Source organism: Nycticebus coucang, chromosome 19, assembly GCF_027406575.1.
Source record: "Nycticebus coucang isolate mNycCou1 chromosome 19, mNycCou1.pri, whole genome shotgun sequence".
NCBI classification, from domain to species: domain Eukaryota; kingdom Metazoa; phylum Chordata; class Mammalia; order Primates; family Lorisidae; genus Nycticebus; species Nycticebus coucang.
This window is the reverse complement of record NC_069798.1, coordinates 2,858,477-2,874,639: the sequence shown is the minus strand read 5'-3', so window position 1 is coordinate 2,874,639 and position 16,163 is coordinate 2,858,477. Positions and strand designations below refer to the sequence as shown.

Sequence of the window (16,163 nt, the reverse complement as noted above, 5' to 3'; positions counted from 1 at the left end):
GTGTACGACTTATCCAAAGATACCGTAAACTCAGAGCAGGCAGCTGGGGCCGCGGTTGCGTGGTTTCCACTCCCCAGCACGGTATTTCCCTGTAGTATGGTAGCAGTAGGGGACTGAATCAGGACAGAGGCTTTGGAGTAAAATGGACCAGGATTAAATCCCATACTGTGAGGATTTAACCCTAGTCTAGCACAGTACTTGGCACGGAGCAAGTGCCCAGTAAATAGTAACTATGTAGTTAATAACTATTTGTTGATTCATTAATTGCATTAATAAAATTAACAGGAGCATCAGAGATTTTGGTCAACTGCCTCAGGGTTTGTAGCCTAAATACCTGCTTTGAGCATGTGTGTAGCCGGGTGCACTTGGAGAAGAACACCACAGAGCCGGTTCTCCATCTGCAGCCCTCATATTCATTAAGCAAGTGCAGATGAATTAGCAAGGTACACTCACTAAACGGGTCAACCCAGAAGAGCCTGTCCTGCAGACCCAGTGAGCTGTAAAAATAAATTAAGGCCCACGATTCTGCTGTTTTTTAAAAGCCCTTACAAAATTCTTTCTTTTTAACTTCCAGGGGGAGGAAAATATGTTTTAAAGCCAATTGATGAATTAAACACGACGGCATCTTCTCAAAGATTTTGTGATGACTCGCACCCACCCTGTCAGTATCACAGGCATGTTCCTTTGTTTTTCTAAAAAGATGGTCAAGACCATGACAGTAATGAATCACTTTATTGTCAAGTGCATCTGACATCATATTTATGCTGAGAAAGGGAACATTCTAGCAGCTTGGATGGAAACCTCCGGCGAGGTTGATGTTGGTCTTGGGGTTTGGAGTGTGTCCTCCACCTTCGGCTCTGCAGGGCGAGGGGCACCCACATCTGCCGTGCTGCTTCTGGATTGGCCATTTTCACTTTGAACGATCCACAGCCTGCCTGTGTCTGCCTGCCCTGACCCCAAGAACTCTGGCGAGCCTAGATTCACCCTCGTTAGACACAGCCTGGTCTCAGGAGCTGCCTCTCTCCCTGGGAGGCCTCCTTGCCTCTTCTGTGGTTGCACAGTTCCCAGAGCCCAAGTACACAGCTGGCTTCCTGCAGGAGATCCGATACAATCCCCCAGGTTAGTGGGTGACACGAAGGGGAAATCCCTAAATTTCCTCTGGTCAAGCAGCGCCCTTGCTCTGGCCACACATCTCCTCTGCATTCCTTTTTCCGGCTCCCTTGTTACCCTGACTGGACTTTATTCCTTCCCTTCCATTGACTCAACCTGGTCTAGTCTAGTCCAAGCCGCCAGCACCGCACCCCAGCCCAGGGTGGGTGACAAGCTCCGTTAATTGCTGTAGCAACTTGTTATAAATTCTACATGTACTAAATTTAGAAAACCTAAAACTTAGAGCTAAGCACAGAAATGGAAATAAAAGTCACCTTTAATCACACTCAGCAATGACCTCTTAATCATTTTCAATAAAGGTAGATGTGCGTACAGCACACATCTCAGGCTGCCTGAGACCTTGCCTGGAGCCAGCAGGCAGCCTCACCCAGCATGGCTCTGGCCTGTCAACTTTTTCATTAAAGGAACCATTTTTCACTGAGACATCTATGGGGAGGGAGGACAAAGTGGCCGATTCTTTCAGGTTGCCAGGGGGACGCACGGCAGAGCAGGTGGTGGGGGGAAGGTGAGCAGGCAGAGGGGACCTCCACAGGGACAGGGTGGACCAGGAGGGCTCCTCTGGACCTGGCAGTGCTTGCAGGGAGCCAGGGCTGTCTAAAAGCCGCTGGGACAAGGGGGTGCCGCTGGGGGGCAGCATGGGGGCGCTAGGGTGGCAGGTGCACCCCAGACTGTGCTTCAACCCCGCAGTAAATTCCATAATTACAGGTCATCAAGTGGGCGCCCCTTTGAAGTGAGGGACTTTCTGGTTGTTCCTGCAGAGGATACAATGTCACTGAGATATCAAATGCAGATAGTAAAAATTTAATTAACAAATCAAAGACTTTATCTGCAGTTTTTAGAACTGTGGCCAACAGTTCTCTCCAATCTCAAGAGCTGCAGTCAGATGAAGGGAAGAGAGCAGAGCCTCTGCAGCCTGGCGATTGCTGGGCAGATAAGGCCTCTAGTAACGGGAGGCTTTGAGGCCCCGGCAGGGCTGCATTTTTGAAAACCCTTTGACATGTGTGCTCTGGTTAACCCTTTATTCTCAAGACACAGGATGGCTCCCGCGCCAGCCGGCCTAGGGGAGGGGGGAGGCCCTGGTACCAAGCATGTAGCCAGACAGCACCCTCAGGACAGACCAGCGGTCAGCCCAGACCTTGTTAGGCGCTTCTTGTGAACTCGGTCTCGTCAGAGACATAAAGTCATATCGGTTACTCATAGCTGCCATCCACTTAGGTGCAGATGGGGAAACTGAGACTCAGAGGTTAAGAGCACCTCCTGTCCTCGTCCTGACAAAGATGTCATGAACAAGGCAAGAGGAATAATGTGAGGTAACATGTGATTCGTATTGTCATGACAGCATCAGGACCCAAATCTCTGGCACGGACATTATTAAAGGATGTTTAGAGGTGTCCTGTGTCACCTTCCAGAGTCACCACTGGCCATTGTCCATGTGAATATCTTCAAAATCTGCAGGCTCCCTGTGGGGCCCCCTCCTGGGATTCGACAGTGCAGAGCAGAGCTGCTCTTGGGACACCTAATTGTTCTGAAGCACATTCCGGTGGGCTAGTTCCAATGAAGGTGGTGCTTTTATTTGTTTTTCTTATTTTCTTTCATCTTTATTTTTAAAGTTCAATTTTAGCACTATCTTGTTAAATTAAAAAAAGACTCCGTCTAAGCCATTTAGGGAAGATGTATACACAAGCTGGTCAAAACATACAAAACCTAATGAAAAAGCACTTTGGGATCCAGGCAATTTGCACAGAATAGATTGAGATGGAGTTTCTCCGATGAAAAGCCCTGTTGTTTTCACTCTGGGTGGCCCCAATTTTGACCTGGGCTGTCTGTGTAAAGGAGGCTCCTCCCTGGAAGAGGAGGTGGGAAAGACACTGTCTGTGTGCACACGTGGTCTACAGTGTGTGTCCTACATACGCGAGTAGCCGTTGAGCCGGGGTAGATCTGGGGTTGATGGTGCAGGCTAGCTGATCCTCAGAGGAGACACACCCTCCCTCCCATACCTGTCACAAACTGATGGCTTCTTACATCGACACACCTACTCCTCGGCTCTCCAAGAAAATCTGATATCACTTGCTTTTGCTAGACGTCCTCTGACAAGTGGCCTCCGAGTGTCACTGTAAGATCTGGCACTAATAAGGGTTCTAATGGTGTTTGGGTGGCGCCTGTGGCTCAGTGAGTAGGGCGCCAGCCCCATATACGGAGGGTGGCAGGTTCAAACCCAGCCCTGGCTGAACTGCAACCAAAAAATAGCTGGGCGTTGTGGCGGGCGCCTGTAGTCCCAGCTGCTCGGGAGGCTGAGGCAGGAGAATCGCGAAAGCCCAAGAGCTGGAGGTTGCTGTGAGCCGTGTGACCTCATGGCACTCTACTGAAGGCAGTAAAGTAAGACTCTGTCTCTACAAAAAAAAAAAAAAAAAAAAAAAAGAGAATGTTCTAATACTAACCTTGTCAATGAAAGTAAAAATCTTTTTAGAAACCATAAACCAACGGTTTTCAACCTGTGGGACGTGACCCACAGGAACCGTATTAAAGGGTTGCGGCATTAGGAAGGTCGAGAACCCACTGCCATAAACTCTTTGGTACGTCCTTGTCTGGATGCCTAAAGTAGCAGGTGCAGCTATAGGTGAGGGGTCCATAGAATCCAAGATGACCTAGAGAAGGAGTGGTGGCCTCTATGAAGTGTGAGTGTCTGCGTGACATGTGACACTTTCGGTGTTGTACAGACCATAGCTACATAGCCTGTTTCAGAACATTCAAAAGGGAACTCTACTACTACTATTCACATTTATAAACACATACCACAGGCTGTATACGGAGTGGATTCTTTCCACCATAGCTTTCATAGGAAATAAAGATATCTCTTGGTGCAATGAAATCCAAAGTGAAAGTTTTTCTTGCTGAATTCTTCCTGGAATGGCATAACAGAATAGCCAAGGCCACATGAACGCCAGGAATTTCTCCCCCCTCCCTGCCATGATGATATAATACTGTTTATAACTTGTCTATAACCTATGAATAATTTACTTTTTCAAGTTCAAGTAATGGTAAGTAACTTCAGATCTTTATACAAATTGGAGGACTACTTGTAGAAATAAAGGGAAAAGAATACAACTGCTCAAAATTCAAAGTCTTGGTGGGTTCATAAACATCTTTTTCAAAATGCACATGAACTCAAGAAACCAAAAACTGGAGAAATGAAGATTATACTACCTAAAAGAAAACTGTTTCTCTGCTCACAACACATCTGACACCAAACCTGTGGGTTTTTTCTACCTAACAACCAAGTTTCCAAATCTCCAGATACCAGCTGGGTGTCCTATAATTTAATTCAATTCTGACACTAATAATCCAGAGTTTGCACAGACACCAAAATTCACTGGCTCAGTCCTTCCCCCTCCAGATGCTAGTTGCATTAGTGGGTCTACAAGTCACCCGAATGTCTGCCCCACTCACTTGCAATCTCCAACCCTGGTCCATGGACTATTAGGAGCTGGGCTGCAGAACCCTACCTACTCCACCCCTCCTCCCCTGACCTAGAACATGGGAAAATTGTCTTCCATGAAACCTGGGACTGGGCCGCCTGCAGGAGGTGAGCCGCAGAAGCAGCTTCATCATCTGTGTTTCCCACAGCCCTCTGTTCCCCATCGCTGGCATCACCTCCTAAGCTTTGCCTACCCCACCCCACTCCACCCTCATCCCCATCTGCCAAAAAATTGTCTTCCATGGAACTGGTCCCTGGTGACAAGACCACTGCAACTCACTTCAAATGATAGATTCTCACAGCCCCCTCCCCAGGTTCGCTATTTGCTGTAATGGCTCATTGAACTCAGGGACACATTTCACTATTATCAGTGTATTACAAAGGATTCAGATGAACAGCCAGGTGCAGAGATGCATAGGGCCGGGTGTGGGGGCTGCAGGAGGCTTCACGCCTTCTGGGTGGGCCACATTCCCTAAACTCTGATTCCTTCCTCAACCAGGAAGCTCATCAGATCTCCTTGTCCAAGAGTTTTTTTTTTGTTTTTTTTGTAGAGACAGAGTCGCACTTTATGGCCCTAGGTAGAGTGCCGTGGCCTCACACAGCTCACAGCAACCTCCAACTCCTGGGGCTTAAGCGATCCTCTTGCCTCAGCCTCCCGAGTAGCTGGGACTACAGGCACCTGCCACAACGCCTGGCTATTTTTTGGTTGCAGTTTGGCCAGGGCCAGGTTTGAACCCGTCACCCTTGGTATATGGGGCCGGCGCCTTACCGACTGAGCCACAGGCGCCGCCCGTCCAAGAGTTTTTTACAGAGCTTCATCTCTAGCCGCCTCCCCTTCTGGGAGGTGGCGGGTGGGGATGAGAGTCCCAGTGCGCTAATCACTGGGTCTTTCTGAGGACAAGCTCCATCCGGAAGCTGTCTAGGGGCCCCACCCTAAGTCATCTCATTAGCATAAACCCAGGTGTGAGGAAAGAGGTTTTTTATGAATAACCTGTCACTCAGGAGATTCTGGCACCAGGAACTGGAGACAAAGACCAATTATAGTCCTTATACCATGCTGCAGCTGACAGTGTGGAGGTTTCAACATACCTTCTTACGAATGTTGGGATAAAGTCAGGATTGCCTTCAAAACAAAACATTTTTGCCACCCAGCCAGGTTCACCTGCCCTCTGCCCAAGAGAACGCCAACACCCAGAAATAGCAGGGTTCACAGAAGAGAAAGCGTTTATTCCGCATAGCACTAAGCAGGGAGATTGGAGAAATTCCTCAAATCCACCTCTCCAAGAATTAGGGCAACAGGGTTTTTAAAGCTAGTTCAGTAGGCAAAGTTTTAGGTCATCAGAGTCTCACCGTCTGGTTTGGGGGCAGGACCAGCAGTCCTTCGGTGTGGGCCTCTCTCTGGCTGGGTCAGCCAACTGGCTTGAATGTGGCTGCTTGAGTGGGGACCAGTTGAGTCAGTTTTTGTTCTGGCTGATGAGAGGTCAAAGACTGAAAATAGAAGATTCTTCCGAGACTTGAGACAAAAGGAAAACAGGATTCTACCTGATGGGGGTGAGCTGAGTTTGAGAAAGAAGTCAGCACATGAATAAAGATGGATGGGGATTTGAAACATCCAAGGGTGGGGGTTGGGACATTCCCTTTCTTGGGCGGGACACCTGTCGGAAGGGCGGGGTTTGGCCTGTTCACCTGTCCTGGGCGGTACATCCGTCAGGAGGGTAGGGGGTTGACCCATTTACCTTTCTCAGTGGGACATCCAGGGGGAAGGGGTGGGGGGTTGACCCATTTGGGCGGGTCTGCCCTATTTGGGTAGGTTCCTACATTTGACTCTATCAGCTGCGCCAGTCAAGCCACTGGAATCCAGGACCTGGAAGATAGCTCAGAAGCTACCCCTCAGTTCCAAACAGGTGATGTTACTGACAGACAAAAGTTAAAAATCTTTATGGCTACTACCTGTGCCCGCTAGGGCGGCAATTGTACAGAAGCAAACAAGGGCGCAGTGACTATTATCAAGTGAACAAGGGGACAGTGGCTGATTATTATCATTGTTTTAGCTGACCTTGTTCCTTCACAGAGTGAGACTATTGTCATTATTTCGGCTGTGCCTATTTTGGGGCCCTGACTCTGGTTCTCACCTTGTACCTGTTAGTTAACCTTTAAAGGTGGTTCCAATATGGTCAACAATGTCTCTGATATATGTTTCATAATGAACTTTTTGTGTGACTCTGAAGTCAAAAGTGGATTAACTACGCACGCCTGCTGGTCCTGTAATTGTGTTTGTTCAAGACCTGCCAATATTCTGTGCCGTCACCCTCGTGCTGTTACACCACCCTCAGCTTGGCTGGCAGGCTGGCTTTGTGTAGGAAGATGCTGGCCAGATGGAGAATGCGGAGAATCCTGGGTGTGGCTCTTGTCTCTAAACACCTCCTGTGGATTTTTACAGTGACCCCACCCAGCTAAGGGACAATTGTCTTTCCCTAAGGTCCTTTCCCCTCTACCTGCCTCCAAAACAAATGTGAGCCAAACAATCAAAAAATGATTATCAAAAGCTTTTTCTGCATCAGTTGAGAGAATCATATGGTTTTTGTTTTTTAATTTATGTACTGAATTATATTTATAGATTTACGTATATTGAACCAGCCTTGAGACCCGGGGATAAAACTCACTTGGTCATGATGTATAATTTGTTTGATGTGTTGCTGGATTCTGTTTGTTAGGATCTTGTTGAATGTTTTTGCATCAATATTCATTAGTGATATTGGTCTATAATTTTCTTTTCTTGTTGGGTCTTTTTCTGGTTTGGGGATCAAGGTGATGTTTGCTTCATAGAATGTGTTGGGTAGTATTCTTTCTTTTTCTATATTTTGGAAAAGTTTGAGTAATATACGTACTAGTTCCTCTTGAAAGGTTTGGTAGAATTGTACCTCATGATTGCATTACTGTTCACAGCTATGATTTAATAAAAAAAAAAGATTATTGTTGGATGGCACTTTTAGCTCAGTGAGTAGGGCACCGGCCACACACACTGAGGCTGGCAGGTTTGAGCCTGGCCCAGGCCTGCTAAACAACAATGACAATTGCAACAAAAAAATAGCCGGGTTTTGTGGTGGGTGCCTGTAATCCCAGCTACTCGGGAGGCAAGAGAATTGCTTAAGCCCAGGAGTTCGAGGTCTATGAGTTTGCTGTGAGCTGTGACGCCACAGCACTCTACTGAGGGTGACATAATGAGACTCTGCCTCAAAAAAAAAAAAAAAAAGATTGTCATGTCTTCAGGTAGGGGCGCTGCTTTGTGGAGAACAATCCAGGCTCCTGTATAAGAAGGAGGCCCCATCAGACGTATTAGTCCCACCTTATTTCTAATTTGTGATTAATGAGATGTTATGGTTTGAGAGGAATAGGAAACCACAGTTGATGCTGAGTTGACTGTGACTTGGAGGTTGTGTGATCCCCATTTTCTGTTTCCTATTCTCCCAAGGGGTTTCAAGAACACCTCAGCATCACCCAAACGTCTCCTGCCACGTCACAGCAATAGCACCGGCCACAGTCTGTTCCAACTGCTCTCCCATGCACTTCTCAAAACATGGTGAAAACTTGGGGGCTATTTGACATAAGTTTGGTTTATTCTATGTCCAGCTGCTAAGAAATAATGTAAGAAAATATGATTATGATTCACATTCTCCATAAATCCTAGAAAACATTCTTAAAATTCATTTGAAGCCAGGTTAGTTATCAGCTGTACTAAGGGCCAGGATGACATACTGAGATGGATACGGATCGCCCCGGATCAATGCTGATGAGCCTGGAGACGCTCATCTACCCTCTCTGCCTCTCCAGGGTCTCTGACAAGGTGATTAAGCATTTTAAGAAAGCATGGAATAAATGCCTTAAAGCTAAAGGGCCTGACCTGCAGGGTATGTACTCAGGGAAGGACTTCTTCCTAACTCACTCTTCCATTCCAGAGAGCAAGTTAATGAAAACATACGTACTTTTTTTTTTTTTTTGAGACAGAGCCTCAGCTGTCGGCCTGGGTAGAGTGCTGTGGCGTCACAGCTCACAGCAACCTCCAGCTCCTGGGCTAAAGCAATTCTCTTGCCTCGGCCTCCCAAGTAGCTGGGACTACAGGTGCTCACCACAATGCCTGGCTATTTTTTGGTTGTAGTTGTCATTGTTGTTTGGCAGGCCCAGGCTGGATTCGATCCTGCCAGCTCTGATGTATGTGGGTGGTGCCTTAGCCACTTGAGCCACAGGTGCTGAGCCCACAAGTACGTTTTGAATCATATGACCTCCGGCAAGAAGGTGGTGGATTGTTCCTTGCACATGGGATGGTCTAACTCCCATCTTTAGCTTTATTTCTGGTGACCTTAGGAAGATAATTAGCTGCTTCGACAGGGAATCCCTGGAAAGCCTGTCTGAATGAGCTCAAAGGAAATGACCAGACAGTGCAGACTTTCCCTGTGACCAAGGGAACCAACTGCTCAACTGCCCAACTGCCTGAGGAGGTGTGTGTGTGGTGAAGCCAGGGCAGGCCCGACTGGAGAGATACAAGGCTCATGCAGCTCCGGCTTCAAAGGGGGCACAGGGTGGGTGCACTGAAGCATAAGACATGACCTAGGAAACAGACTCCGTGGGTGAAGAAGTGGCCAGCAGACAGTCTGCAGTGGTCCATCCTCATCTGTGGGGGACAGTGCTAGAGCCCTCAGCAGCTCTCTCAGGCCTCTGAGGAAATCACCTTGCCAGTGATTGGGATGTGTTTTAAGCAGATAAAGCTGGGGACACATGTTTACACAGGTGATTGCTGGAGCCAGTGTCCCTTGGCCTCAGGACTATGGAGACCTGGATGTGACCACCGAGGTCAGCAGAGGGGCCTTCCCTGGTCCCCTTCCTGTCAGTGTCACTGGCCCAGTCCTGTAGACAAGGCTCCCTGCAGTGCTGGGGACAGGCTAGCTGCACAGCTGCCCCCATGTCACCAGGTGGCCTCTCACAGCTCCAGCACCCCCCCACCCCGACCCCTGGCAGGTGAGGCCTCACATCATGGCACGTTATTTCTAGTGGGGTGAGGGTGTATGTCACGAGCTTTACTAGGGTCATTATGGAAAATGAAGAAGAAAAACACCTAAATGCCCAGCATTTATTGACTTCTAAGAATGAGACCCAAATGTTCACCACAGAGTCTAAAAATGGGTGAATCCAAGTGGCAACCTGCCAAAACCAAGACCAAGGTGGAGCTGATGGATGCTGAGGCGTCAGTCACAAGCTGTCTCTCTGCTCGTGTTTTAGGTCTGAGTGGAGGCAGGTGGCGCTTCCCCGTGGACAGCTGTGTTTTCATGGGAAAGGCACCGGGCTCCTGGCCCAGGGAGCGACGCTGCAGACAGTACCGCTATGAAGGGGGCTGCCAGATGGGTCATTATGTTGGTTTCAGACAGAGGTTGTGTCTGTGGATCTTGAAAAATTCATCTTGCATGAAAAAATACCATTTGTTTCATTTGATGTCAATTTTTAACGAGAGCCAGTATTTGGATCGAAAGCTCAGGCCTCAGCAATAAGTTTGAGGGAAGAAAAAAATAATTTAGAGAATACAGGAAACTTCTATTAGAACCTTTTATGTTATTCAAACACTTGGGTTAACTCGTGAAGTATGGTGGTCTCTCTGAATCCCACTTCTCGGACTGAAAGATGAGAGTAAAGACGTCTATCTGCTCAAGGCATTCTGAGATGAGGTCTGATCAACATGAGGAGAGGGGCTAAGCGCAGTGGCTCAGCTCACACCTATAATCCCAGCACACTGGGAGGCCGAGGCCGGTGGATTTCCTAAGCTCAGGACTTTAAGACCAGTCTGAGCAAGAGTGAGACCATGTCTCTACTAAAAATAGAAAAACTAGCTACCGATGGTGGCAGGTTCCTGTAGTCTCAGCTACGCAGGAAGCTGAGGCAGGAGCCTGATGCAGGGGGATCACTTGCGCCCAAGAGTTTGAGGTTGCTCTAAGCTATGACACCACAGTACTCAATCCACGGCACAGAGACTCTGTCTCAAACAAAACAAAACAAAACAAAGGGAAGGAACCGGAAGACAGAACGGGGGAGGACACAACCTTGTCTGGTCTCCAGCGTCTCGGCATCTTGGCAGGAACCGAAATGTACTCTGGACATTTAGGCTCCAATTTTAGCCTAAGCTGATTTTAGATGCTTCATGCTTGTTAACATCACAAGAAGACATTGCCTAAGTGACACTAACCACACGCCAGAGAACTTGACCAGAGATGCTCAGGCTGCAGACGGTTCTGCAAACTTCCAACCATTCCGTTAGTTGTCCTTTTGGGGGGGCAGTTTGAGAGCCACATTTGGAGAGGAGAAGCCCTTCCCTGGAACCCACCTGGGTGGGACTGGAAGTGCTTTTGGCTCACGTACTTTTCCACAACTATCTCCTGGTCCCTCTGCAGTCACCTCCTCCCAGCCACATGCATAGACCTGGAGCACTGATCTGCAAGGTACCACTTAGGGATTGAGCGAGGGGGACCCAGTGTCCCCAGGAGGCATGAGCCCCAAGCCCTGAGGCCAACTGCCCAACTCAGGAGCTTATCTGGGCACTGGGGTCGGTTGAGTTTACCACCAGCCAGCCTTGGACAGGAGCGGGGATAGTCCCAGGCATGCCCTGATGGCAGGCATGTGCACATCCTCAGCCCATGGTGACGGCCACTTCTGCTGTTGACCGTCCCCTCAGATGCAGGTCTGCTACACAGGGGAGGCGCAGAGAGAGGAAGCTCAGTAAGGAGGGCTCTGTTGTCAACAGGAGACGCTTCCATTTGGAGTGTGCTCCACAGGGCTCTCCCAAGCATTGGGCCTGAGCTCCAGGGACAGAGCCCGGCCAGCACATGAAACCCTGGGAAGCAGCAGGCAGCCTGAGTAATCAGATGTGAGCGGAATCACAGCATGGCTCACAGCTGACGCCCGAGCTCTACACTGGCAACCAAAGTCCTCAGAAGCACATGGAAGAGGGGCCAGAAGAGCGTGTTAAGAAACCCACAAGGAATGAGAACATGTTTTGAAGAGGAGGAGGTTTTTGAAAAGGTGCCCTAACAAGTTTTGCCAGATAGTGGCTACTCCAGTTAGCTGTGCACCCTCCAGACGTAGGTTGTGAGCAGACCTGTCAGTGGTTAGCAGCAGCCCTGGCATGCAGCCCGCTAGAAGCAGCCTCCACGGGCTAGCACCTTCCTGAATCTTTTTGACTGTGATCCCAAGAGGTACATTTTACGTTATCCTGGTGACACACACACACGTCTATATGTGTTCATTAATGTTTATAAACACATTGAACCTCAATAAACACTTCATGAGACAGCACTTGCTATTCTTACACATTTTGCACTGTGGCGTTTTCTAGTCCATTGTATTGTATGTGCTCCCTATCGGTCCTGCAGTTCATTACAATTCTACTACTTAGTATTTTATAAATTGATCTCAAATGTTTGAGGTATTGTCTACTGATGTTCTGAAACCATTCCAGGTCCTCAGCGGTGTATGTGAGTCCCGGGCTGCAAAGGAAAATATATTTCTTACTTTGGGGTGTGGTCAAAAAACATTTGACAGCCACATCTCCTGTCCCACCCTTCAGAGCTCGCAGCCCCATCTTCTTCCAGATGGGAAGTTCCTGAGGAAGGCGGGGAGCAGAGGGGAGGAGGGAGTGGCACCCACAGGAGCTGAAAAAGACGAGCAGTGGGTCTGAGCTTCTCACTCCAAACAATACTTGAAAGACACACAGGGGTCGCAGAGGACAGCCAGGGCTCTGCGTGGCCTGCCGCCGTCTTGGAGCAGGGAGCCACATGAAGCACAGCCACACCTCTGCTTGCCCCGTCTCTGAGCCTGGTCTGGTGTGACAACTTCGGGGCTGAGGAGATGTGGCGGTCCAGACGGCCTACAAAGTTCACAACATTTACTAACTGGCCCTTGACAGAAAAATCGTGCTGCCCGCCAGCGCTGCAGGTATGCCCGGGCGCCACCCTGGACCCCTTCCCCAGACACCTCTGGGGCTGTCTGTGGCTCCTCTCTAGTCTGTCCTTTATGGTCAGTTACCCTTGAGTTTTCCATAAGTAGCAATTTTGGGGTCAATGGCAGGCATTGCTGACAGCGCCCCCCTCTCTATGCCCCACAGGTCTGAGAAGCGGCTACTGGGGGACAACTCCCCATACAGAGTGCAGTGGCGTGTGCTTCTTCAGGCTGGGTGATCTGCAAGCAGAGACGGAGCTTCAGCTTTATGGTGACAGCTTTCAGTTTATGGTGACATAAACGGTGGGAGGGAGCCGGACTGGGCAGAAGAAAACCCTAAACTGCAGTGTAGCCCAGGAGGCCTGTCCAGCTGGTGGGAGCGCTGGGCATCCTTGCTACATCACTGACCACACTGCCTGCCTCGGTCACCACGGATGCGAGCATGGTCTCAGGTGACAGGGCTCTCTGCTGTGTAATCTCAGGTGACCCTAAGGAGCTGTGGCTGAGGCTGTCTGAGTGCTGTCCCCCTGCCACGGGGCAGCAAGTCCTTCTTTGCAGGGCGATCTGGGCTATGCCTCCCACGGCCCAGGGTGGTACCCCCACTTCCTGCCAGGCTTCCGTGCACCCGGGAAGCAGGAGCTTAGAGGAGGGAGGAGATTAGCAGGACACACTGACCTCTGCTGCTGCAGTGGGGTCAGGGCTAGAGCTGACCCCTGGAATGGTGACATAAAGCCACTCTCAGCCTGGAGTCCCTCATCCTCAGCTGCCACGGCTGTATCTCCATGTCCTGCCTGGTGGCGTGATTGTGTCCCTTCACTCCCGAGGGGCAGGGTCTTGGTCATTATGCTCTTCTTGTTTTGTTTTTTTAATTATCATTCCTTTTATGTCTGTTTATTACAACTACTTATGTTTTGCTCTAACACTAAAACTAATAAGGAATTTCTTTTTATTTTTTATTTTTACATAGCCATGTGCTTATTAGGTTCCCATTTTTTTTTTGCCTTCACAGAATTAAAAAGGCTTAAAATTTAATAACGATAGCACTGTTTAAGATGACTAGAAACAAAAACCTCGTAAAGAACGAACAGCAATAAATACATTCCATCGTAGGGCGGCGCCTGTGGCCAAGGAGTAGGGCGCCGGTCCCATATACCAGAGGTGGCGGGTTCAAACCCAGCCCTGGCCAAAAAAAAAAAAAAATACATTCCATTGTGCTCTTCTTGAGCCAGGCTTGCTGCACTTGCCCACCCATGTCACAAAGAGGTGCCAAAGCGAGTCACCTGGAGCCCACACACTCGTCCCTGCCACTCAGTGCTGGCAGCCCAGCCTCATCATGGTGATCCCGAGCAGGTTGGCAACTCCTTTCCTTGCACAGGAGGCCCCCAAAGTGCCCAGTGGCTGAGCAGCTTATAATTCAACATAACCCTTGCTCTGGTCCCCTACTATAAGTGGACCAAGACCTCCAACTCTGCAGTGCCCAGTGTTGTGGGAATGGGGACGGACTTTCCTCCAGTGGATCACTGGGAGGGACAGTCCCCACTTGGTGCCAGCAGCATTCCCTCAACTGTGACAATTAAAAACGTTTCCACACATTCCCAAATGTCCCTGGAAGGTAAAACTGTTCCCCATTGAGAAGCTGTGGAGTGCAGACCAGGAATGTGTGTCTTATTTTGTGCTGGGGAGCCTGTGAGTTCTGCAGATGGGGATGAATGTCACAGGACTCATCCTGGGAACTGTGGCCATCTGAGCACTTCTGGAATCTCACCTGGTAACTTGATGACAGACTAAAGGTAGCTGAAGAAGAAAGGTCTGTAACGAGAATGGGAACCACAGAGAGAGAGCCCAGGGGCCCAGACCCCCTTGCACCTCAAAGCACTTGCCCACCACTTCCAAGGCGTCATGTGCGGCTCCCACTGCCAGTGCACTGCCGAGCTCACTGGCAGAGAAACAAAGTGCATCCTCCCCGGGTTTCAAGATGTCTTGATTTGATCATTGTCGCCCACATGGAAACTTCTGACAAATCAATTTGGACATAGCGTTTTAGACATCGGTGAGACAAGCTCTGAGATTTGAACCAAAATCAGAGGGAAGACTCTTGTTAATTGCCCCTAAATTGCCTGGGACTTTTGAGATGCCGAAGACAGAAAATATATTCCACAGACACATCCTGAGAAATCGTTTCCATCTGAGGTGGTTTGGATCAACTGACTTTCTAAGAGAGGGATGATGTATCTATTTCCAGTTGAGCTTTCCCAAGAAATGGACATAGCAATTGCAGTATTTCATCACTTCCTTTAGGTTGTTAGTTTCAGGCACGGTCCCCGCTCCTTTCCAGGCATTTCTGAGACAATGAGAAAACCAAAGTTCCATTCAGAGTTTATAGGCTGGATGGCACCACGCAACACACTTGCGGGTTATTACGCGGAGACACCACCGTGATGGGGGCCTGAGCCTGCAGACGCACGCGGCCGGGTGCACAGACCGCTGTGTGCCACCTCTCAGCCTCTTCTCAGTCTTAATGGCAGCTGCTGAATTTGGGGAGGGACCAAAACTCATCCACTGTCTGTCCCTGGAGCATGGCTCTTCCCTTTTCTGCCCTCTGGGAGATCCTGGCCAGCAGCAGCCTCTGCACACACCCACCTCGTGAGCCACACCGGCGGGGACTGAAGCCTGTCTTCTGTGTTTGTTATCGTTCTTGTCTGCTTTTCATTTCCTCCTGGTGGTATTCTTCCAAGACACCCTGCCCCTCATTCTTCCGACATTATCTATGGCACTACCCTGTCTAGGCCTGGTGCACACGGGTCATTGGCAGAGTGGCCTTGCCTCTCCGGTATCTCTCTCTTTGACCAGCTCCTGCCCCACAGGCCTTTCCCGCTCCCAGAGCTTGGTTCTCTCACGCTCCCTGCCCACGTCTGCTCTCTGAGAGCTGCTCTGTTTTGCCACCTGCCATGTGTTCCTCCAGTTCCACAGGCTTCTCCTCCTAGAGGCACAGACAGAGGAGACATCCTAGCTGCCCTTGCCGTTGGGTGGACCAAGCCGCTTAGTTTGGCTATGAGGACACATGCAGGGCCTGTCACCTGTGGGCTGGACTCTAAGGGGCTTCCTGAATGTGAGCTTCTGCCCTCTCCTTCACTCCAGTGCTGGCCAGAAGCACAGGACCCAGTGGAGAACTCTAAGAGGAGAAGCCGGAGCTGAGAGGTGGAAGGAGGGAGGGTCACTGGGGTGGTTGATTCTATGAGACAGCCCAGCCCAGCCCACCCCCTTCCTTCCACTGATGCATGTCAGAAAAATAAATTTTTCTTGGGCCAAAACATCAAGACCTGGTGGTTGTTTGTTACAACAATTAGTCCACTCTGATTCATGTACTGACCCTCCCCAGTGTCACCTAAGACCACCGTCTACCTTTCTCACCTGTAGGCCCTGGACTAGCTTCGCTGGGCTTCCCAGATGCTGTTCTCCAGCCACTGTTTGCCACCAGAGTGTGCTGCGTCGCTCCAGCCGATCGCCAGGGGCTGTGGGTGAGAGCTCCTTCTCCACGGCC

General features: G+C 49.6%; 1 protein-coding gene and 1 long non-coding RNA gene across 2 annotated transcripts in view; both read left to right on the top strand.

Annotated features, from left to right (window-relative positions):
- LOC128572026 (uncharacterized) overlaps nucleotides 1-1,370 on the top strand; it is a 29,638-nt gene extending 28,268 nt beyond the window's left edge. The window contains exon 3 of the long non-coding RNA XR_008376031.1: nucleotides 575-1,370. This is a non-coding gene — a long non-coding RNA (uncharacterized LOC128572026). The remainder of the gene's footprint in view (nucleotides 1-574) is intronic.
- LOC128572120 (uncharacterized) overlaps nucleotides 1-16,163 on the top strand; it is a 76,912-nt gene that overhangs the window by 56,734 nt on the left and 4,015 nt on the right. The window contains exons 3-4 of the mRNA XM_053572054.1: nucleotides 12,789-12,893; nucleotides 16,040-16,140. Coding sequence (XP_053428029.1) covers nucleotides 12,789-12,893; nucleotides 16,040-16,140 — 206 coding nt within the window. The remainder of the gene's footprint in view (nucleotides 1-12,788; nucleotides 12,894-16,039; nucleotides 16,141-16,163) is intronic.